This window comes from Anomaloglossus baeobatrachus, chromosome 6 (genome assembly GCF_048569485.1).
Source record: "Anomaloglossus baeobatrachus isolate aAnoBae1 chromosome 6, aAnoBae1.hap1, whole genome shotgun sequence".
NCBI classification, from domain to species: domain Eukaryota; kingdom Metazoa; phylum Chordata; class Amphibia; order Anura; family Aromobatidae; genus Anomaloglossus; species Anomaloglossus baeobatrachus.
In genome coordinates, this window is record NC_134358.1 from 507,614,630 (window position 1) to 507,636,974 (window position 22,345).

The following is a 22,345-nucleotide window of genomic DNA, read 5'->3' on the forward strand; positions in this document are numbered from 1 at the left end:
TGTTCATCGCTTTGAAAAAGTGTTGCATACTCTGGATCTGGTGCGGGCGCTCCGGATCTATGTGTCTCGCACCGCTGTTCTTAGGTGGTGCACCTCTCTTTTTGTGCTAACCACAGGTTGGCGTAAGGGCCTCTCGGCTTCTAAGCCAACCTTAGCTCGTTGGATTAGGTTGGCCATATCCGATGCTTACCAGTGTACTTAGGTGCCTCCCCCGCCGGGGATCAAGGCACACTCGACCAGAGCTGTCGGTGCCTCTTGGGCTTTCAGGCACCAGGCTACGGCTCAACAGGTCTGTCAGGCTGCCACTTGGACTAGCCTGCATACCTTTTCAAAGCACTACCAAGTGCATGCTCATGCTTCGGCAGATGCGAGCTTGGGCAGACGCATCCTTCAGGCGGCTGTCGCCCATTTGTGAAGTTAGGCTCCGCCTACTTCTCAGTTTTCTGTTTATTCCCACCCATGGACTGCTTTGAGACGTCCCAATGTCTGGGTCTCCCATAGGAATGATAAAGAAAAAGAGAATTTTGTTTACTTACCGTAAATTCTTTTTCTTATAGTTCCGTATTGGGAGACCCAGCACCCTCCCTGTTGCCTGTTGGCAGTTTCTTGTTCTGCTTGTTATCACCGGCTGTTGTTGTAGACAGAGGCTCCGGTTGTTCCGGTTCTTGCTCTGTCTTTACTTGTGGGTGGCTATTCTCCTTCAGCTTTTGCACTAAACTGGCTAGATCTGGTTATCCAGGGGGTGTATATGCTCAGAGGGAGGAGCTACACTTTTTAGTGTAGTACTTTGTGTGTCCTCCGGAGGCAGAAGCTATACACCCAATGTCTGGGTCTCCCAATACGGAACTATAAGAAAAAGAATTTACGGTAAGTAAACAAAATTCTTTTTTTTCTAAGCATTTTGAGGATCATTTTGGAGAGGATCTGCTCCAGAAAACTGAAAACTCAGTGTGAACATAGCTTAACAAAAAGGATGTTTTTGGTAGCTTTAATGCCAGTGTTTTTCTGCTTCACTGGTGGATAAAGGAGGCCATGGGTGTATGCTGCTACCACTAGGAGGCTGACACTAGGCAAAAAAAGTTATATCTCCTCAGCAGTGTCACCCACCAACTGACAATAAGCTAATCAGTTTTTAGTGTCAGTAGGAGGCAGACACTGGTCTTCTGTCCGACCCGTTTATATCTAAAATTTGTTTTGTGATATTAATCTTTTCCCTTTGTCTTTCAGATGCAACTGGTGACTTGGGCAACAGAGTGTAACCACTCACTGTCTTCTCACCTAGAGTCCAAGAGAACAGTGTGGTCTGAGCTACATTGTACCCTCTCTGGTCTGTCCGGCAGGACCTTAACCCCTAACACATGAAGAATGTTTCAGGGTGTACATCTTGATGGTCCTCGCCTGACATACCCAGCCCACTTGTCCTCAGCAGCAAGATGGCCCCCGAGGGGTGAGACAGAGTCATCCCCAAAGATTCCCTTCTGGAACCCTTGAGGACCATCTTGAATTCTGTGAAGAAGCAATCTGGACCGCGTCTGGACAGTTACTCCATCCTCCCTCATATTCATGGGCAGTAGGGGATCCCTAACTGGTTTGGGCCCAAAGTTCCCTTTGATTCCGAGGTTTGCCCGTCAACGCCAGTGCAGTGATTCCCCTTCACCCACAGCTCCATTCAAGCAATCACCAAACCGCTTTGGTGGGTTCCGTCGGCCTCACTGGTCTGCCCCTGCAAATTTAGGCCTTGGCTTCACTAAGGACTAGTTCTGCCAGGCCACATCTCTCGTCTATCACTGCGCACATTGTCGTCTCGAGCTTTCCCGACTCCACTCACAGCTCGCTGGCCAATCAGAGCTGTCTTTTCTTCTGGCCAATCACCGCACTTCATACAGCCGACCAATCATAGCCGTGTGGGTTTGTAGCGCAATCTCCTGGACTCCACCCCCTCTTCTCATTGCTGGCATCATCTTTCGCAGCAGCTGATGTCCTATCACCGCACCTGCATAGACCATACAGCTTCAGTAACTGCATCCACACGTCCTGTGCCTGATCCAGAATCTCATACGAACTGCTTCTGCAGCTTCAGTAACCGAGGTAGGCTCTGGCCTTGCAGTGCACAAGCTTTTTAGCACCCCCCTGCAGGGTTCTCTCCCATAACACTCCCTATGCCTAATCCCAGGGAAACCCACTCCAATACTTCTTCTATCATCTGTTATACTTGCAGGTGTGAATGGGAGTGGACCCATTGGGCCACAGCACCCGCTAGACCTGAGGGGCTTAACTAAGTGACTACTTTGTCTTCACTGGAACCTCTGATGAGGGAGGATAGGCTTGTGCTGAAAGATAGCTGCCAGGTGCTACATGGGGGGAGACACGGTACCATAACAGCTGACTCAAGGGGTAAGAAATGCAGATACAGTGTCTGGTGCAGCCAGGATGGCTGATGCCGACTGGATGGCTAGTACGGAGTGTACGGCTGATTTGGCAGGTACTGACAAGTGCCGTATGTACTTACAGGTGCAGCAGGCATGGAAGGTTATAGAATACAGGTGCGGGTTAGCAAGCACAGTTACAGGTGTAGACGCTGGCTATGGGAAAGGGACTTGAAAATTTAGCAACGTGTCTCTTGGAATAGACCACGTTGCCTAGGCACCTCTAATAGGGGAAGATGCCTTTAAATACCTAGTGCCTCACAGCCGTAGGTAGAGAAGCCTTTCCGGGTTAGGGCAGCATGCGCATACCCTGGCAGCCGAAGTCAGGGATCGAGTCATGTGCCAATTCTGAGCGGCTAGGAGGCAGAATGCTCCAGCATTCCTGCTGAGAGAAGGGGGCAGGACAGTGCTTTGACTCTGGTAAATACGTTACATCATCCTATATTTTATCTTCTCATGTAATAAAAAAAACTTCTCTCAAGTCAAAGCATGGCCCTCTGCCCCGACTGCAGTACCTCCACAATGCAGGCCCACTAGGAACCTCCCATGGCCTGGGATGTGAGCACACCCCCTTTTCCTGAGGTGGGCTGCCGCTCTGTCGCAGTGCATTACTGACCTAACCAGGGTGTCTCAAGCCCTGGTGTTTGTCATAGAGAGTTTGCCTAACCCACTAACCATCTTTGGTGCTCTGTCCGCTCCCCAGGGCGGATTAGATTCATCCGTTGATGCATGTAAACACAGCAGATCGCATAGAAGATCCCTAAAGCGCTCCAGCTTCTTTTTTAAATCTCCATCTTATTCCACATCCGCCAGGATAGCCTCTGTCTCGCACTTTTTATCACTGAATCCCCAGGCTGTGCAGGGTTCAGACCCATGCTCCAGTTTGAACTCCAACTTCAATTCTGACCAGGCCTCCAAGTTCCAAGAGATGATGAATAGCCCGGTCCTTGCAATCAATTAGACTCTCTATGTAAAAAAGTAAAAGATTCGCTGCCTGCAGAGCTGATTGTATGCTTCAAAAAAGCAAATCCCCCCCCCCTTGGGTGCTTTACAAACACAAGGAGTTCAACGATTTTTTTCTAAGGAATTGGAGCATCTAGAAAGGTGTTTTTAGAAAATGAGACTAATGTATAATCTTTTCCCCCTGAGTTCCCAGCGTGCACCTTCTAATATCGCGGTTAGCCACCAATATGATTCTCCCACCCCTGGACAGCGCCTCCCTCAATGATCTGACTAATAGGCACATCTAATCCCTGTCCAAATCTGCCTTTGAGGCCGCTGGTGTATCTTTCTGCCTGGATTTCACCTCTACCTGAGTCTGGAACTCGGTCTCAGCCTGGAGGAAGCTCTTTTCTGGATCGTTAACAAGGCGAAGTCAGGTCTCATCCCGGTTCAACGCCCAGTTGTCCTGGGTATGTGGTTCAATACCACACGCACTGTAGTTTTTCTTCCCAGGGACAAGGTTTCCACCTTGCTGCTCAGGATTCACTCCCTCAGACGCCCCTTGCCCTTCCCATTTTTGAGCTGCGTGAACATGCTGGGCAAAATGGTTGCTTCAGTGGAGGCCATTCTATTTATGCATTTCCACACTTGCCCCCTCCAATGGGCTTTCCTGTCATGCTAGGATAAGAAGATCTCCTCTCTGGACCAACCCATCATCCTTCCCACCCCCTCCTCATTGGTGAAACAGTCCCTTGCCTGGTAGCAACTCGCCTTTCATTTACCAAGGGAGAACCTTTCTCCTGCAGCATTGACTGATGACTAAGGCTATGTGCGCACTAGGCCGTTTTACCCGCGGATTTGCTGCGGAAATTTCTTGAGAAATGTCTGCAATCTTTGTGCAGATATTTCCCAGCAGATCCTATGAGAAAAAAAAAATAGCTGTGCACACGCTGCGGATTTTTCTCAAGAAATTTCCTTGAGAAAATTTCTTGAGAAAATGAGCATGTCAATTCTTTTCCGCAGGTACCTGCGGATTTCTGCAGTACAGCCTGCAAAATCCGCAGGGAACAACCTGTGGCAAATTCGCGGCTAATCCGCGGCAAATCCGCATGCGAATTTGGTGCGGATTTTTTCCGGAGGTCCGGAAATCTTCCACTCCCAGAAGTTTCTCAAGAAATTTTCTTGAGAAACTTAACATTTCTAGTGCGCACAAAGCCTTACACCAGAATTCTCAGATGGGGTGCTGTTTTACACTAGCTTACGGTGTAGGGACACTGGGACTCTCAGGAGTTCTCCCTTCAACATTTTAGAGCTCAGGGCTATTTACATCTGTCTACATCCCTGGCAGGATCTTCTGTCGATCAGGCCAGTACTCATCCATTCCAATAATGCTTCATCTGTGGCATACATCAACCACCAAGGTGAAACCTGAAGCAAGTCATTCATTACAGAGGTTCCCGTATCCTGTCATGGGCCGAACAGAGGATTCCGATTTTGGCTTGCACATTCCTGGCATGGACATCAGAGCCACCACCTTCCTAAGCCATGAAGGTCACGCTTTGAAGACGTCTGAATTCAGAGACCATTTACTCAATCAAATCTGTCAATGATGGTTATCAAAGGCGACAATTGCTCTCTGGATCCACTTTGCTATTGTAGAAGCATATCTAGCAAAGGATCGTCAGCCCCCCACCGGGGGTTAGGGCTCACTCCACCCATGTGATGGGGGCTTCCTGGACTGCACAGTATCAAGCATCTTTATCACAGCTTTGTTAGGCTAGTTTCACACTTGCGTTATTTTCCTTCAGTCGCAATCCGCCGTTTTGGAAAACAGCGGAATCCGATAACGGATTCCGCTGCTTCCCATAGACTTGTATGGACGACGGATTGTGACAGAAGTACCTGCGTTCCTTCCTCTGGACGACGCTGCGTTGCTTCCGCCGGTCGGAAAAAACGCAGCAGGTAACGTTTTTTTGAGCAGCGGAATCCTTAGGATTTTGCTGCACATGCTCTCTCTGGCTCCTTGCACACGTAACCAGGGTACACATCGGATTACTAAGCAAAGCGCTTTGCTTAGCAACCCGATATTTACCCTGGCTACGTGTGCAAGGAGCCAGCGCTATGCGGTGTACGCTGGTAACCAAGGTAAATATCGGGTAACCAAGCAAAGTGCTTGTTTAGTCACCCGATATTTACCCTGGCTACGTGTGCAGGGAGCCCGACACTTCCCTGCTCGGCTCTTCCCCCTCCCGCACACCACACTGCATGTGTGTACACACACACACACACACACACACACACACACACACACCTGTCCCCAGCCATGCAGTCCCTGCGGCACTGATGTCCTCAGCGCCATGGCCCTGCTCGGCTCCACCCCCGCACACATTCTCGGCGGCCGAACGATCAGCTGATCGTTCACAATAGTCTGCCGCCAATAAAACTGTAAAGAAAAAAAAAAGCAGATTCCGTTGTTTTGTACGATCCGTTGCGCCACTATATGCAACACATCCATTGCATCCGTCACAACGCAATGCAACGGATGCCGTTCAACGCAAGTGTGAAACTAGCCTAAGGCTGCTACTTGGTACTGCATTCATACCTTCGCACATACGCCTCCGCAGATATGAATTTATGTAGGAAGGATCTGCAAGTGACAGTTGCTCGGACCTCAACCTCATCCAGTCTTTCTTTCTATTCCTTACCCGACCCTTGGAATTGCTTTTGGACGTTCCATAGTCTCCTGTGTCCCCCAATAAGCGATAAAGAAAAGAGGATTTTGGTTACTCACTTTAAAATCTCTATCTCAGAGCCTTCATTGGGTGACACTGCTGAGGAAGAGCTAACTTTTTCTTTTTCTTCGGCGCTCCATTGGGAGACCCAGACGATTGGGTGTATAGCTACTGCCTCCGGAGGCCACACAAAGTATTACACTAAAAAGTGTAAGGCCCCTCCCCTTCTGCGTATACACCCCCCGTGGGATCACGGGCTGCTTCAGTTTTATGCTTTGTGCGAAGGAGGTCAGACATCCACGCATAGCTCCACCGTTTTAGTCAGCAGCAGCTGCTGACTATGTCGGATGGAAGAAAAGAGGGCCCATACTAGGGCCCCCAGCATGCTCCCTTCTCACCCCACTTTTGTCGGCGGTGTTTGTTAAGGTTGAGGTACCCATTGCGGGTACGGAGGCTGGAGCCCACATGCTGTTTTCCTTCCCCATCCCCCTGAAGGGCTCTGGTGAAGTGGGATCTTACCGGCCTCCAGGCTCTGAGGCCGGGCTCCATCCACAGACCCGGAGATCCTGCTGGAATGGAGCGGAGTATCGTCAGGGACAGGCCCTGCAACGTTAAGGTACTCTGTGTCCCCGTACAGTCTATGCACAGACACACTCCAGCGTTGCTGGGTGTGTTAGTGCGCCGGGGACAGTAGCGCTGCGCGCTTGGGCTTTACTCACTGCAGCTTAGCTGAGTGAGTTTATGTGTCGGGAACTACCGCGCCAGCCGCTGCTGGAGCTGGTACGGTCGCTTCTTGGCGATATACCCCTAGATAGCTCTGAGGAGACAACAGCATGTCGTCAGCATAGAGCAAGGGGGCCAAGGCACAGGCTTTCTATGCTGTCTGTACCGCACGTGAGGCTGTTTTACCGGCAGGTTCCACTAACCCCTAATGGGTAGAGTCTCGGCTAGTGGTGGCCCAGAGAGGGCCACCTGTGAAACTGTCCAGAGGACAGAGTTTGCAGTTTTTTTGCTGATAAAATGTCTTGGACTATGAACAAAATTCTAGCAACTTTGCAGTCCAGGGCGGTGACTCAGACCAAGGGCATTGTTGAATCAAGGCTCCCCGGTCTCCCTCAGTTGGAACTAATCCGTGCTCCAAAGGGGTCCCATACATCCCAGACTGAAGGCTCTGACACGGACGACAGTCCCAGACAGCCTAAGCGAGCTCGCTGGGAGAGACCCTCGACTTCACAACTGGTCAGGGTCTCAGCGAGAGGATTCTCTGTATGATGAGGTAGCTGGTCAGGTTTCTGATCCTGAGACCGCTTTCATTCTGGATGCTCCTAACGGGACGCCATGGTGAATGATCTCATAGCGCCCATCAATACACTGGTGGATATTTCTCCCTCAGCCCCTCCAGTGGAGGAGGCAGCTTCAGCAGGAGAAATTCCATTTCAGGTATCCCAAGCGTAAATTCAGTACTTTTTGGGCCTATCTGACTCAGAGGAGCAGTCCAGAAACACTACGCTTATCCAGACAAGCTTTTCTCCGCCGCGCCATCCTCCATAGTTGCAGTGGAAGATGGGACTTCACTTAAAGATGCCATTGACAGACAGATGGACCTCTGGTTGAAATCTGTCTGTGAAGCTATCGGCGTGTCGTTTGCTCCGGCATTCGCAGCCGTATGGGCACTCCAAGCTATTTCAGCTGGTCTTGCGCAGATAGACACTGTCACACGTACATCTGTGCCGCAGGTGGCGTCCTTAACCTCGCATGCATTGCGACTTACGCTATTCATGCTGTCCTGGACTCTACGAGCCGTACGCCGGTGGCGTACGCCAACTCCGTGGTTTTGCGCAGACCCTTGGGGTTAAGGGAATGGAAGGCAGCTCCTGCTTCCAAAAAGGGCTTAACCAGTTTGCCATTATCTGGTTTCAGACTGTTGGCTGAGCGATTGGATGAAATCATTAAACAGGCCAAGGGTAAGGATTCTTCCTTACACCAGCCCAGATCAAACAAAACCCAAGGAAGGACAGTCGACGTTTCGGTCCTTTCCAGGCTCGGGCTGGTCCCAATTTTCCTAGTCCAAAAGGGCTCAAAAGGCTCAGAGGGACTCAGACTCCTGGCGGGCTCAATCACGCCCAAAGAAGGCAGCCGGAGGAACCGCTACCAAGGCGGTTTCCTCATGACTTTCAGCCCTCTCTCTCCGCATTAGCGGTCGGTGGCAGACTCTCCCGCTTTGGCGGCATTTAGCTGCCACAGGTCAAAGACCGGTGGGTGAGAGACATTTTGTCTCACGTGTACAGGATAGAGTTTTGTTCTCGTCCTCCGGCTCGATTCTTCAGAACTTCCCCACCTCTCGACCGAGCCGATGCTCTTCTGCAGGCAGAAGGAGTGATAATCCCTGTTCCTCTTCAGGAACAAGGTCACGGTTTTTCCTCCAATCTGGTTGTGGTGCCAAAAAAGGACGGCTCTTCCGTTCCGTTCTAGATCTAAAACTGCTCAAAAAGCAGTGTAAACCAGGCGGTTCCGGATGGAATCCCTCCGCTCCGTCATTGCCTCAAGGTCTCAAGGAGATTTCCTAGCATCAAGAGACATCAGGATGCTTTTCTCCACGTGCCGATTGCTCCAGAGTACCAGCGTTTGCTGCGATTCGTTATAGAAGACGAGCATCTTCAGTTCGTAGACCTGCCCTTAGGTCTGGCGACAGCCCCACGGGTTTTCACCAAGGTCACGGCAGCAGTGGTAGCAGTCCTGCACTCTCAGGTTCACTCTGTGATCCCTTACTTGGACGATCTACTTGTCAACGCACCCTCTCAAGAGGCATGCCAACGCAGCCTGAACGTTGCGCTGGAGACTCTCCAGAGTTTCGGGTGGATCATCAACTTTTCAAAGTTAAATCTGACACCGGCCCAATCACTGACATATCTTGGCATAGAGTTTTATACTCTCTCAGCGAGAGTGAAGCTTCCGCTGGACAAACAGCGTTCACTACAGACGGGGGTGCAGTCTCTCCTTCAGGCCAGTCACACCCCTTAAGACGCCTCATGCACTTCCTAGCGAAGATGGTAGCAGCAATGGAGGCAGTCCCCTTCGCGCAGTTTCATCTGCGTCCACTTCAATGGGACATTCTCCGCCAAAGCGATGGGAAGTCGACGTCCCTAGACAGGAACGTCTCTCTTTCTCAGACGGTCAAGGACTCTCTTCAGTGGTGACTTCTTCCCACCTCATTGTCAAAAGGAAGGTCCTTCCTACCCCCATCCTGGACGGTGGTCACGACAGACGTGAGTCTGTCAGGGTGGAGAATAGTCTTTCTCCACCACAGGGCTCAGGGTACGTGGACTCAGCAGGAGTCCACCCTTCAGATCAATGTTCTGGAAATCTAAGCAGTGTATCTTGCCCTGCAAGCCTTCCAGCAGTGGCTGGAATGCAAACAGATCCGAGTTCAGTCGGACAACTCCACAGCGGTAGCATACATCAACCACCAAGGCAGAATACGCAGTCGGCAAGCCTTCCAAGAAGTCCGGCGGACTCTGATGTGGGTGGAAGACAGAGCATCCACCATATCCGCAGTTCACATCCCGGGCGTAGAAAACTGGGAAGCAGACTTCCTCAGTCGCCAGGGTATGGACGCAGGGGAATGGTCTCTGCACCCGGACGGGTTTCAGGAAATCTGGGGCCTTCGGGGGAGGCCGGACGTCGACCTAATGGCGTCTAGGCACAACACCAAGGTCACGAGTTTCATGGTGTGGTCTTACGATCAACGAGCTCTGGCGGCAGGCGCCTTAGTTCAGGATGGGTCGCAGTTCCAGCTACCCTATGTGTTTCCCCCTCTGCCACTGTTGCCCAGAGTGCTACGCAAGATCAGCTCCGATTGCCGCCGCGCCATCCTCGTCGCCCCAGACTGGCAGAGGAGGTCGTGGTACCCGGATCTGTGGCATCTCACAGTCGGCCAGCCGTGGGCACTACCAGACCGGCCAAACTTACTGTCCCAAGGGCCGTTTTTTCCATCTGAATCCTACGGCCCTAAACCTGACTGGGTGGCCATTGAGTCCTGGATCCTAGCGTCTTCAGGATTATCTCATGACGTCATTGCCGCCATGTGACGGGCTAGGAAGCCGACGTCTGCCAAGATCTACCACTGGACGTGGAAGATATTCTTACCTTAGTGCTCTGCTCAGGGACTGTCTCCCTGGCCATTTGCATTGCCTACTTGTCTTTCCTTCCTGCAATCGGGTTGGGAAACAGGTTTGTTGCTCGGCTCCCTTAAAGGACAAGTTCCAGCGCTGTCTGTATTCTTTCAGAAGCGTCTAGCACGACTTCCTCAGGTACGCACGTTCCTGCAGGGGGATTTGTCACATTGTCCCTCCGTACTGAGGCCGTTAGACCCATGGGATCTGACCAGGGTACTAATTGCTCTCCAGAAGCCGCCATTCGAGCCTCTGAGGGATGTTTCACTTTCTCGACTTCACAGAAAGTGGCCTTTCTGGTAGCGGTCACGTCCCTTCGGAGAGTGTCCGAGCTAGCAGCGCGGTCATCCAAAGCTCCCTTCCTGGTGTTTCACCAAGACAACGTAGTGCTGCGCCCGATTCCGGAGTTTTCTCCCTAAGGTGGTATTCCCTTTTCATCACAATCAGGATATCTCCTTACCTTCCTTTTGTTCTTATCCATTTCATCGATATGAAATGGATTTGCATTGTTGGATCTGGTGAAGAGCACTCAGAATCTACATTTCCCGCACGGCGCCCCTGCGCCGATCGGATGCACTCTTTGTCCTTGTCACTGGTCAGCGCAAGGGGTCGCAGGCTGCCAAATCCACCCTGGCTCGATGGATCAAGGAACCAATCCTTGAAGCCTACCGTTCTGCTGGGCTTCCGGTTCCATCAGGGCTGAAGGCCCATTCTACCAGAGCCGTGGGTGCGTCCTGGGCATTACGGCACCAGGCTACGGCTCAGCAGGTGTGCCAGGCGGCTACCTGGGCGAGTCTGCACACCTTCACCAAGCATTATCAGGTGCATGCCTACGCTTAGGCGGATGCCAGCCTAAGTAGAAGAGTCCTGCAGGCGGCGGTTGCCTCCATGTAGGGAAGGGCTGTTTTTACAGTCCAAACTTGAGGTATTAATTTACCCACCCAGGGACTGCTTTTGGACGTCCCAATCGTCTGGGTCTCCCAATGGAGCGCCGAAGAAGAAGGGAATTTTGTTACTTACCGTAAATTCCTTTTCTTCTAGCTCCAATTGGGAGACCCAGCACCCGCCCCTGTTCCTTCGGGATTTTTGGTTGTTCGGGTACACATGTTGTTCATGTTGAATGGTTTCAGTTCTCCGATGTTCCTTCGGATTGAATTTGTTTAACCAGTTATTGGCTTTCCTCCTTCTTGCTTTTGCACTAAAACTGAAGCAGCCCGTGATCCCACGGGGGGTGTATACGCAGAAGGGGAGGGGCCTTACACTTTTTAGTGTAATACTTTGTGTGGCCTCCGGAGGCAGTAGCTATACACCCAATCGTCTGGGTCTCCCAATTGGAGCTAGAAGAAAAGGAATTTACGGTAAGTAACAAAATTCCCTTCATCGTTCCTATGGGAGACCCAGACATTGGCTGTATAGCTTCTGCCTCCGGAGGACACACAAAGTACTACACTAAAAAGTGTAGCTCCTCCCTCTGAGCCTATACACCCCCTGGAGAACCAGATCTAGCCAGTTCATTGCTTTGTGTTCAGGAGGCATACATCCACACATGTATTCTCATCTGATTTTTCATTTTTGGAAAGATTTTGAAGAAAAGCGGGTCCAAGCCTGGACCTCCGGCATGTCCCTTCTCACCCCACTGTGTCGGCGGTGCTGTTAAGGTTGATTCCAAGGCTGGAGCCTTACATGCCGCGCTCCTTCACCATCCCTCGGGCTCTGGCTTGAAGTGGGAGCCAGCACGGTTCTCCATTCTTTGCAGGAGACCGGTCTCCATCCGCAGCCCTTCAGGATCCTGCTGGACGGAGCACTCATCCCCAGGGACATGGCCCTGCGTCTCAGCAAGCTAAGTACCTGAGACGTTTATATTCTGGGGGTCCCTGTACTTTATTATGTAAAGAGAATGTGCGGAGTAATTTTTCTGACATTTCCGGCCGGTTCTCTGGCTGTCGCCTGAGAACCGCGCCGAGGGTGCCTGCGCGCCGGCCGCACCGCTCAAATTTAGGCCCCGGCTTCGCCGGAGGCCTACTTTTGGTTTCACTGCCCTCGCATGTCATTCATGCAGAGGGACAGTGTGGCTCCGCCCAGCGGCCGTTCTGCACAGGGGAGGGACACTCCTCAATGAGTACATGTCTCCTCCCCTGTAAGTCTCTTTGGCCCTCCAGATCCCGCTCTCAGGGTTGGCCCCGCCCCCTCTCCTCGCTCCGGCGCCATTTTATCAGCGTTTTCTCTGCAATCAGCACTGGCTGCAGCATCCCTGCTGAGGTGCTTGGGGGTCCGGGCTTCGGGATCTGGAGGGCACACAACACCGCTCCAGCGGTCTGGTAAGCCACAACCTGTGGTTGTGGGCCTCTGTATATACTCTCTGGGGGTCACTCTGGCAGAGCCCCCACTTCAGCAGCATGTCTCACATGAGGAGCAAGGCTCCAAAGCTTTATTCAGTATGCACTGCATGTAAGCTCGTGCTGCCTGAACCGAGCACATATCCACATTGTGATGCCTGCTCTAACCTGACAATGCCTCAGCCTGGAATCGCCCCCCCCAGTGGTCTCTCCGGCTGCTCCGGCTCCTGTGGCTGAACCCCCGGCTTGGGTAGAATCCTTCTCTAGGTCAATCTCCCAGTCTTTTGCCGATTCCATGGGACAGCTGTCCCGGACTTTGCTGAACATGCATCAGCCCCCTTCACAGGGTGCCTCTGCTGCTAGGGCTCTCTCAGCGGAGCTCACAGAGGATTCATCATCTGGTCCCAGACCCCGTCCTCCTAAAAGGAGACGCAGGGCTCCCTCTCCTTCCTCGTCCCGCGGCTCTGTTTCAGAAGCTGACTCGCCGGACGAGGAGGATGCCTTTACTGGGGGCTCGGAGGCTACCTCCATGTGCCCCATTGATCTGTCCGAAAGTGACTCAGATGTTAGTGATTTGATTGCGTCCATTAATTCTGTACTGGACCTCAATCCGCCAGTATCAGAGGAGCAACCCTCTCTGGCAGAAAAGCAGCAGTTTACCTTGCCTAAGAGGACAAGGAGTGTGTTCTTTAACCACTCCAGTTTTCAGGCCACTGTGACCAAGCCTAGGGCCTGTCCTGACAAACGCTTCCCAAAGCGTGGTTCTGATGACCGTTTTCAATTTCCACCTGAGGTGGTCAAGGAGTGGGCTCATTCACCAAAGGTAGACCCCCCGGTGTCTAGACTCTCAGCCCGGACAGTTGTATCAGTGGCTGATGGCACCTCTCTTAAGGATTCCACTGACCGCCAGGTTGACCTTCTGGCCAAATCTGTATATGAGGCGGCAGGGGCCTCGTTCTCCCCATCTTTTGCAGCAGTGTGGGCTCTCAAAGCCATCTCTGCTTCTCTAGAGGAGATGCATTCCCTCACCAGGGAATCTATGCCCGAAATGGTTGCCTTAACTTCCCAAGCTTCAGCTTTTTCATCCTATGCCATGTCTGCCATGCTGGAGGCTTCTCACCGCACTGCGGTGGCTTCGGCTAATTCCCTCGCTATCCGCAGGATCTTGTGGCTTCGAGAGTGGAAGGCAGATGCTTCTTCAAAGAAGTACCTTGCTGGGCTCCCTTTTGCTGGGTCCAGGCTATTTGGTGAACAACTGGATGAAATTATTAAGGAAGCTACTGGTGGGAAGAGTACTTCCATGCCTCAAACCAAAACCAGGAAACCTGTCCAGGGTAGGAACCAGTCGAGGTTTCGTTCCTTTCGTTCCTCCAACTGGTCGTCCTCTAAGCCCTCGGCCTCGTCCACTAACTCAGCCAAGGACCAGAAATCCAACTGGCGCCCAAAAGCGCGTCCACAGAAGACCGCAGGAGCTGCTGCCACTAAGGCAGCCTCGTCTTGACTATCTGTCCGCGCCAGCAACGTCCTTAGTCGGTGGCAGGCTCTCCCACTTTGGCGACGTGTGGTTTCAACACGTCTCCGATCAGTGGGTGCGGGATATCATCTCCCACGGCTACAGGATAGAATTCTCTTCCAGCCCGCCAAACAGATTTTTTTCTGTCAACTCCCCCCTGCTCCAAGGCCGCCGCCTTCTCTCAAGCCGTGGCATCCTTGCAGGCCAACGGAGTAATTGTACCGGTTCCCGCCCGGGAACGGTTCAGAGGTTTCTACTCAAATCTCTTCCTAGTCCCCCAAAAGGACGGTTCCTTCCGGCCCATCCTGGATCTCAAGCTTCTCAACAAGCATGTTCAGGTGCGGCACTTTCGCATGGAGTCTCTGCGATCAGTCATTGCCTCAATGACCCAAGGGGATTTCCTGGCATCCATCGACATCAGAGATGCCTATCTGCATGTGCCAATTGCAGTTTCACACCAGCGTTGGCTACGTTTTGCAGTCGGAGAGGAACATTTCCAATTCGTGGCTCTCCCCTTCGGGTTAGCCACGGCCCCTCGGGTATTCACCAAGGTCATGGCAGCAGTGGTTGCGGTTCTGCACCTCCAGGGGTTGGCAGTGATTCCTTACCTGGACGACCTTCTAGTCAAGGCTTCATCCAGCGCAGACTGTCAGCGGAGTGTCTTGCTCACTCTCGCCACTCTAGCTCAATTCGGGTGGCTTGTCAATCTGCCCAAATCCACTTTGACTCCGACCCAGAGGCTTACGTACCTAGGGATGCAGTTCGAGACTCTGCCGGCACTTGTGAAGCTGCCCTTAGTCAAACAGCAGTCCCTCCAACTGGCGGTGCGCTCTCTGCTGAGGCCCCGCCGTCATTCCATCAGGCACCTAATGCAGGTGCTGGGTCAGATGGTGGCGTCAATGGAGGCTGTTCCCTTTGCCCAGTTCCATCTGCGTCCTCTGCAGCTGGACATTCTCCGCTGTTGGGACAAGCGGACTTCCTCCTTGCACAGGCTAGTGGCTCTGTCGCCACAGACCAGGAGCTCTCTTCAGTGATGGCTTCGGCCCCTCTCTCTGTCTCAGGGGCGCTCCTTCCTGGCCCCGTCCTGGGTGAATCCTCACCACGGATGCCAGTCTATCCGGCTGGGGAGCGGTATGTCTCCACCACCGAACGCAGGGCACTTGGACTCCATCCGAGTCAGCCCTCTCGATCAATGTGCTGGAAACCAGAGCTGTGCTTCTAGCTCTCCTATCCTTTCACCACCTGTTGGCGGGCAAGCACATCCGAGTCCAGTCAGACAACGCGACAGCGGTTGCCTACATCAATCACCAAGGCGGGACACGCAGCCGCCTGGCAATGTTGGAGATTCAACGCATCCTTCAATGGGCGGAGGACTCCAAGTCCACCATATCCGCAGTCCACATCCCAGGCGTGGAAAACTGGGAAGCAGATTATCTCAGCCGTCAAACCGTGGACAGTGGCGAGTGGTCCCTGCATCCGGCAGTGTTTCAGTCAATCTGCCGCAAGTGGGGCACTCCGGAAGTGGACCTAATGGCATCCCGTCACAACAACAAGGTTCCGGTCTACGTGGCTCGCTCCCACGATCCTCAGGCCTTTGCAGCGGACGCTCTGGTTCAAGACTGGTCCCAGTTTTGTCTGTCCTACGTGTTTCCCCCTCTAGCTCTCTTGCCCAGAGTTCTGCGCAAGATCAGAATGGAGGGCCGTCGGGTCATCCTCATTGCTCCGGACTGGCCCAGGCGAGCTTGGTACCCAGACCTGCTCCATCTGTCCGTAGAGGTGCCGTGGCATCTTCCAGACCGTCCAGACCTTCTCTCACAAGGTCCGTTTTTCCGCCAGAATTCTGCGGCTCTCAGATTGACGGCGTGGCTCTTGAGTCCTGGATCTTGACGGCTTCTGCTATTCCTCCTGAAGTCATCTCCACTATGACTCGGGCCCGGAAGTCTTCCTCGGCCAAAATCTATCACAGGACTTGGAGAATTTTCCTGTCCTGGTGTCGCTCTTCCGGCCATGCTCCTTGGCCTTTTTCCTTGCCGACCCTTCTGTCCTTTCTACAGTCCGGTCTGCAGCTAGGACTATCCCTCAATTCCCTCGAGGGACAAGTCTCGGCTCTGTCAGTACTGCTCCAGCGGCGTATCGCCCGGCTGGCTCAAGTGCGCACCTTCATGCAGGGCGCGTCTCACATCATTCCGCCTTACCGGCGGCCCTTGGATCCCTGGGACCTCAATTTGGTCCTCACGGCCTTGCAAAAACCCCCCTTTGAGCCTCTTAGGGAGGTTTCTTTGTTTCGTCTTTCACAGAAAGTGGTCTTTCTAGTGGCCATAACTTCCCTCAGGAGAGTCTCTGATTTGGCTGCGCTCTCTTCGGAGTCACCTTTTTTGTGTTTTCATCAAGACAAGGTGGTTCTCCGTCCGACTTCGAACTTTCTCCCTAAGGTGGTTTCTCCTTTCCACCTTAACCAGGACATTTCCCTGCCTTCCTTTTGTCCGGCTCCTGTTCATCGCTTTGAAAAAGCGTTGCATACTCTGGATCTGGTGCGGGCGCTCTGGATCTATGTGTCTCGCACCGCTGCTCTTAGGCGGTGCACCTCTCTTTTTGTGCTAACCACAGGTCGGCGTAAGGGCCTCTCTGCTTCTAAGCCGACCTTAGCTCGTTGGATTAGGTCGACCATTTCCGATGCCTACCAGTGTTCTCAGGTGCCTCCCCCGCCAGGGATCAAGGCACACTCGACCAGAGCTGTCGGTGCCTCTTGGGCTTTCAGGCACCAGGCTACGGCTCAACAAGTCTGTCAGGCTGCCACTTGGACTAGCCTGCATACCTTTTCAAAGCACTACCAAGTGCATGCTCCTGCTTCGGCAGATGCGAGCTTGGGCAGACGCATCCTTCAGGCGGCTGTCGCCCATTTGTGAAGTTAGGCTCTGCCTACTTCTCAGTTTTCTGTTTATTCCCATCCATGGACTGCTTTGAGACGTCCCAATGTCTGGGTCTCCCATAGGAACGATAAAGAAAAAGAGAATTTTGTTTACTTACCGTAAATTCTTTTTCTTATAGTTCCGTATTGGGAGACCCAGCACCCTCCCTGTTGCCTGTTGGCAGTTTCTTGTTCCGCGTGTTATCACCGGCTGTTGTCGTGGACAGAGTCTCCGGTTGTTCCGGTTCTTGCTCTGTCTTTACTTGTGGGTGGCTATTCTCCTTCAGCTTTTGCACTAAACTGGCTAGATCTGGTTCTCCAGGGGGTGTATAGGCTCAGAGGGAGGAGCTACACTTTTTAGTGTAGTACTTTGTGTGTCCTCCGGAGGCAGAAGCTATACACCCAATGTCTGGGTCTCCCAATACGGAACTATAAGAAAAAGAATTTACGGTAAGTAAACAAAATTCTCTTTTTTTTTGCCTAGTGTCAGCCTCCTAGTGCCAGCAGCATACACCCATGGTCTCCGGTATCCCATAATAAAACCTCTGAGCTTTGATATTCATGGCCTATCTTTACAATTTAATTTCTGGTATTAAAACTGATCGGCTGTGTACTGGGGCCGTGGCACTTTGGCAAATGCTGTTTTATGTATTGTTTGGGTTCATAGAGGATGTGCCTGGTACTGCAGCTCAGCCCATCCAAATGAGTGTGACAGCTGCAGTGCCAGGAACAGCTATCATTAAATGTATTCACCTGTGCCTGATAAATAATGAAGGGGTTGTGGTGCTTTCAGAAGTTTACATATATATTTGCTCAGGTATAAAAATACCTTAGTCCATCAAATTCAACCTTTCTTAACCAATTATACATTCTGTATAGCTAGATCATTTATATGGTAATCCACAATGCCGTTTATTGTGAGAAAAGCATCCGACCCTTTTTTAAATGCTGTTACAGTATCTTCTATCACTACCCATGCGGTGCAGCGTTCCACAGTCAGACTCCTGGATCACTTGGATATTTATTTTTTTACGATCCGACGAGGGCAGGCACGATGAGTTCAGCATGGCCGTTGACTGAGTCAATGGAACCGGGGATTCCCCGCCTGTCTCCCACGCTGCTACTTGCCAGGCCTCAAACTAAATAACGTCTGTGATCCGACGAGGGCAGGCACAATGAGTTCAGCATGGCCGTCAACTGAGTCAATGGAATTGGGGATTTCCTGCCAGTCTCCCACGCTACTACTTGCCAGGCCTCAAACTAAATAACGTCTGTGATCCGACGAGGGCAGGCAGAATGAGTTGACGTCGACGGCCATGCTGAACCCATTGTGCCTGCCCTCGTCGAATCGCATATTTATTTTTTATAATGAGATTTTGAGTGAGATTAGTGACTTATTTAATAAATGTGTAATCATATATTCATTGTCATATTCAAGAGTGAAGAACACGAGGATCGAAAGCAAAGACACCGCAAAGAAAGCGAGGTGTTTGTTAGCCATGACGCAGACCGGGAAAGGAGAAGGAGTGACAGAAAACATAGGGAGACCTCAGACAAAGAGCGGAAACATCACAGGAGACCAGAGAGGGTCACACCTTCAGACCAGAGGTCCCCCGAGGAGCCTGACAAATATTCAGAGAGAGCTAAAGAAAAAGATTCTACTAAGGGCTACGTACATGGAGACAAAGAACAAAGACTCAGAGATAAAAAAGACCGCAGAACGCGTGCCCATGAGAGAACGAAAACGGATTCTCAGGTAGATGATGTAACACATTCACTGTTTCCACTGACAGTATGCAGATGTTATTATGATCGGGGATGACAAGATACCAACCCTCTTGAATTATATAACATATTCCTTTGAAATCAAAAATCCTCAGATGATCTGCCCTTTATACTATGTGTTCATTTTAGGCAGGCTTTTTTAGGCACCGTGTTTTTTAGGAAAAGTTGTGTGACAACCAATTTAGGCACAATCTGTACCTAGGAGCAACTGCTACAAGTTTTCAATTCAGTGGGACAAACCCGGTATGTACACACTCTAGGGATTTTCCACCCAGATTTGTAGGCGGGAAGGCTACAGTGTATTACCGTATTTTTCGGACTATAAGATGCACTTTTTTCCCCCCAAATATTGGGGGAAAGTGGGGGGGTGCGTCTTATAGTCTGAATGTCACTGCGGGGAATGAGGGTGCTGAGGTGGAGCGGGTCATCGGTGGCATGAGCAGGCTGTAGCAGCCTGCCGTGACCACATGGGCCCACTCATTTGATATGCATGCCCATCATCCCTCAGCGCTGAAGCCGGCACTGACAGGTGGGAGGGATGATGGGCGGGGGGTGCGCGCATAGTAAAGAGTCGGCCCGCATGATCACTCCTGGCAACTACAGCCTGGAGTGATCATGTGCGGCTGTATTCACTGCTCCCCGCACATAATCATCAGCGCGGGTGGCAGTGAATAAGTATACTCACCCGTCACCGTTCTCCTGCAGCATCGCAATCTCCTCCTGTCTGCCGGCCTGCTGATCTGTGTAGAAGCGGTGAGCACAGCGATGACGTTATCACTGTGCGCACTGCTAGTCTCCACATAGGTCAGCTGACAGGCAGAGAGGAGGAGATCGCGATGCTGCAGGGGAACGAGGACGGCTCAACACTCCAGCGGCACTGCTGCCAACACTGACAGGAGGAGGAGCGATGCTGCAGACAACGGTGATGGCTCCACACTCCAGCAGCGCTGCTGCCGGCACTGACAGCAGGAGGAGCGATGCTGCATGGAGCGAGAAAAGGTGAGTATGAATGTTTATTTTTTTGTGCGCCACATGTAGCGGGTCATATAGCAGGATGGATGGGGGTATATAGCAGGATGGATGGGGGTACATAGTAGGATGCATGGGGGTTTATAGCAGGATGGGGGCATATTCCATGATGGCAGTATATTGCAGGATGGGGGTATATAGCAGGATGAGGGCATATAGCAGGATGGGGGTATATGGCATGATGGGGGTATATAGCAGGATGGCAGTATATAGCAGGATAAGGGCATATACCAGAATGGCGCTATGTAGCAGGATGGGGGCTATACCATGATGGCGGTATATAGCAGGATGGGAATATATACCAGGATGAGGGACATATATACAAGGATGGGGATCATATACAAGGCAGGAGTATCATTATCAGGATGGGGTACCTTTAGTAGAGCCTTTGGGGACATTACTCCCATAACAGTGTCAGCACCTGATCCTCGCCTCATAAGTGTGTCATGACCACATTTTTTGCTTAAAATTTTATTTTCCTCCTTTAAAACTAGGGTGCGTCTTATGGTCCAGTGCGTCTTATAGTCTGAAAAATACGGTACCTAGACACCAAAGGGAATGATATTTTTAAGAAATCTCATGAATGCTGGAAAGCAAGAATCTGATGGAACAATAACAATCGAATGGAGCTGAGTTGCATACATGCACATGTCCTAAATGGGGGAGCGTCATTGTTCACACCAGTATAGATGAGGAGTTGTGATGGAGTTCGACAGTGCTGATTCATAAAATAGTGCACACCTCTTCATGAATCAGCAGCATCTGACAAGTGGCATGCTCCTCCGTGCGCTATGCCAGAAGTCCTCAGTCGTATACTGTCATGAATTAGGCTTTGGAACGTTCACAGATTTTTTTACATGTGCGCACGCGCCCCTACGTATCATAGTATCATAGTCTTCACTGTAGTGTTTCAATAAAATGGCGCCTTAGATCACAGTTCGCACATGCGCAGACTTTGTGTTAATGCGCACGCACCACCAACAACAGCAATGGCGTGATATTCAAATAAAGAAAAGGGGGCACATCATAGAGAACACTGGAGGAGAACTTTACAGCGAGGACCAGACCCACAAAGATCTGCCCCCATTGCACCCTTCAATCAAAGTGCAGCGTATTTCTGCAACTTTGAATAAAGATATTTCTGCAACCAAGCATCCCATCTTTCTTTAACGGGTAAACCTGGATTCAACATCTTAGTGCCAGTATGGCACTGCAATTAGTTCATATTGCAAAATCCTGGTGGTTGGTCCTCTTTAACAGCAGGTTATTGCTATGTAATCTGAGGACAGCATGATTTATGGGATAAAACACTGAATTCAGCGATGTGCCTCTTATTAGCCTGTGTGCTGTTGTTTCCACACAATGAGTGTTTTATCACAAGGAGAGTATCAATGCCCAGACTGCAGTGCACACAGGACCTGGCCAGACTATGCCCCCTTCTCTGAGTATCTTACTGTCTATATACAATATATATAGATAGCTGTGATGTGGGTGGGGTTATCTTTCTGAGCCCTGCTACATCTAAGAGGTCTGAGTGTGTCACAACCGCTGCACCCATTAAAGTAAGTGACACATCACTGGAATCAGGTACGCTTTGCCTACATTATGCTGCTTTCAGATGAGGTAGCAAAAATCTGGGGACAGATTTAATGATTGAGAAATTGTAGTAGAGCAACATATTGGCGGCTATGTTGTGTTATTTTCTGACCCAGGATATTTATAGTGCCTTAGTATGTCAATTTACCGTCACTAATGACTCACATTTTTTTTTTCCCAAGAGTGGAAAGTTAGTATTGCACAATAAAGATCCCATGCACATAATTTTTTCGGGACTGTCCAACCACTTAGTGTGTATATTGGCCTCTGCACATTCCCCTGACAGATATCGGTGCTGATTTAATTCATTTCTGAAGAAGATAAGCTGCCATCAGATGTATCTGGTAACAACGTCTTCCTCTCTCCCTATTGAAAACATGTGGGCTCAGCTGAGGCTTAGGGGTTAGGAAGGATAGTTGGTAGATACATGAGGGTTTGGCCTATCTCTGCCTAAAGGGGAAAGGAATCTTTATGAAAGTTTGTGTGATTTGGGACCATCTAGAAAAAAATAAAATCTACTCCCACTATGAGCAGGCAAAGATATATGTACTTAAAGAGGTTGGCCACTACTTTGACAACCCCTTCTCATTCCCCTTGTTCGCCCATGTAAAAATAAATAAGCCTATACTCCCCTCCGTTGCAGCCGCGGTTCCATCAATGTCTGAAGTCGTGTTCGCGGGCCCACGGAACATTGTTTGACACATGGGCCTCGTGACCAATCAGCTCCGGGTATCTGTCTCCCCGCCTATAGACATCCATCAAGATGTATGCGCTGGGATGACATTCCGCTCAAACATCTAAGGCTATGTGCGCACTAGAAAATGGATTTTTTTTTAAGAAAAATCCACACCCTGTGGCAGAATACCGCACCCGCAGCAAAAGCCGCAGTAATAACGCACCCGCAGT

General features: G+C 51.1%; 1 protein-coding gene across 1 annotated transcript in view; it reads left to right on the forward strand.

The window, feature by feature from the left end:
• The window catches only part of DYNC2I1 (dynein 2 intermediate chain 1), a 159,107-nt gene that overhangs the window by 35,095 nt on the left and 101,667 nt on the right, over nt 1–22,345 (forward strand). Inside the window, exon 5 of the mRNA XM_075316753.1 lies at nt 18,468–18,785. Coding sequence (XP_075172868.1) covers nt 18,468–18,785 — 318 coding nt within the window. The remainder of the gene's footprint in view (nt 1–18,467; nt 18,786–22,345) is intronic.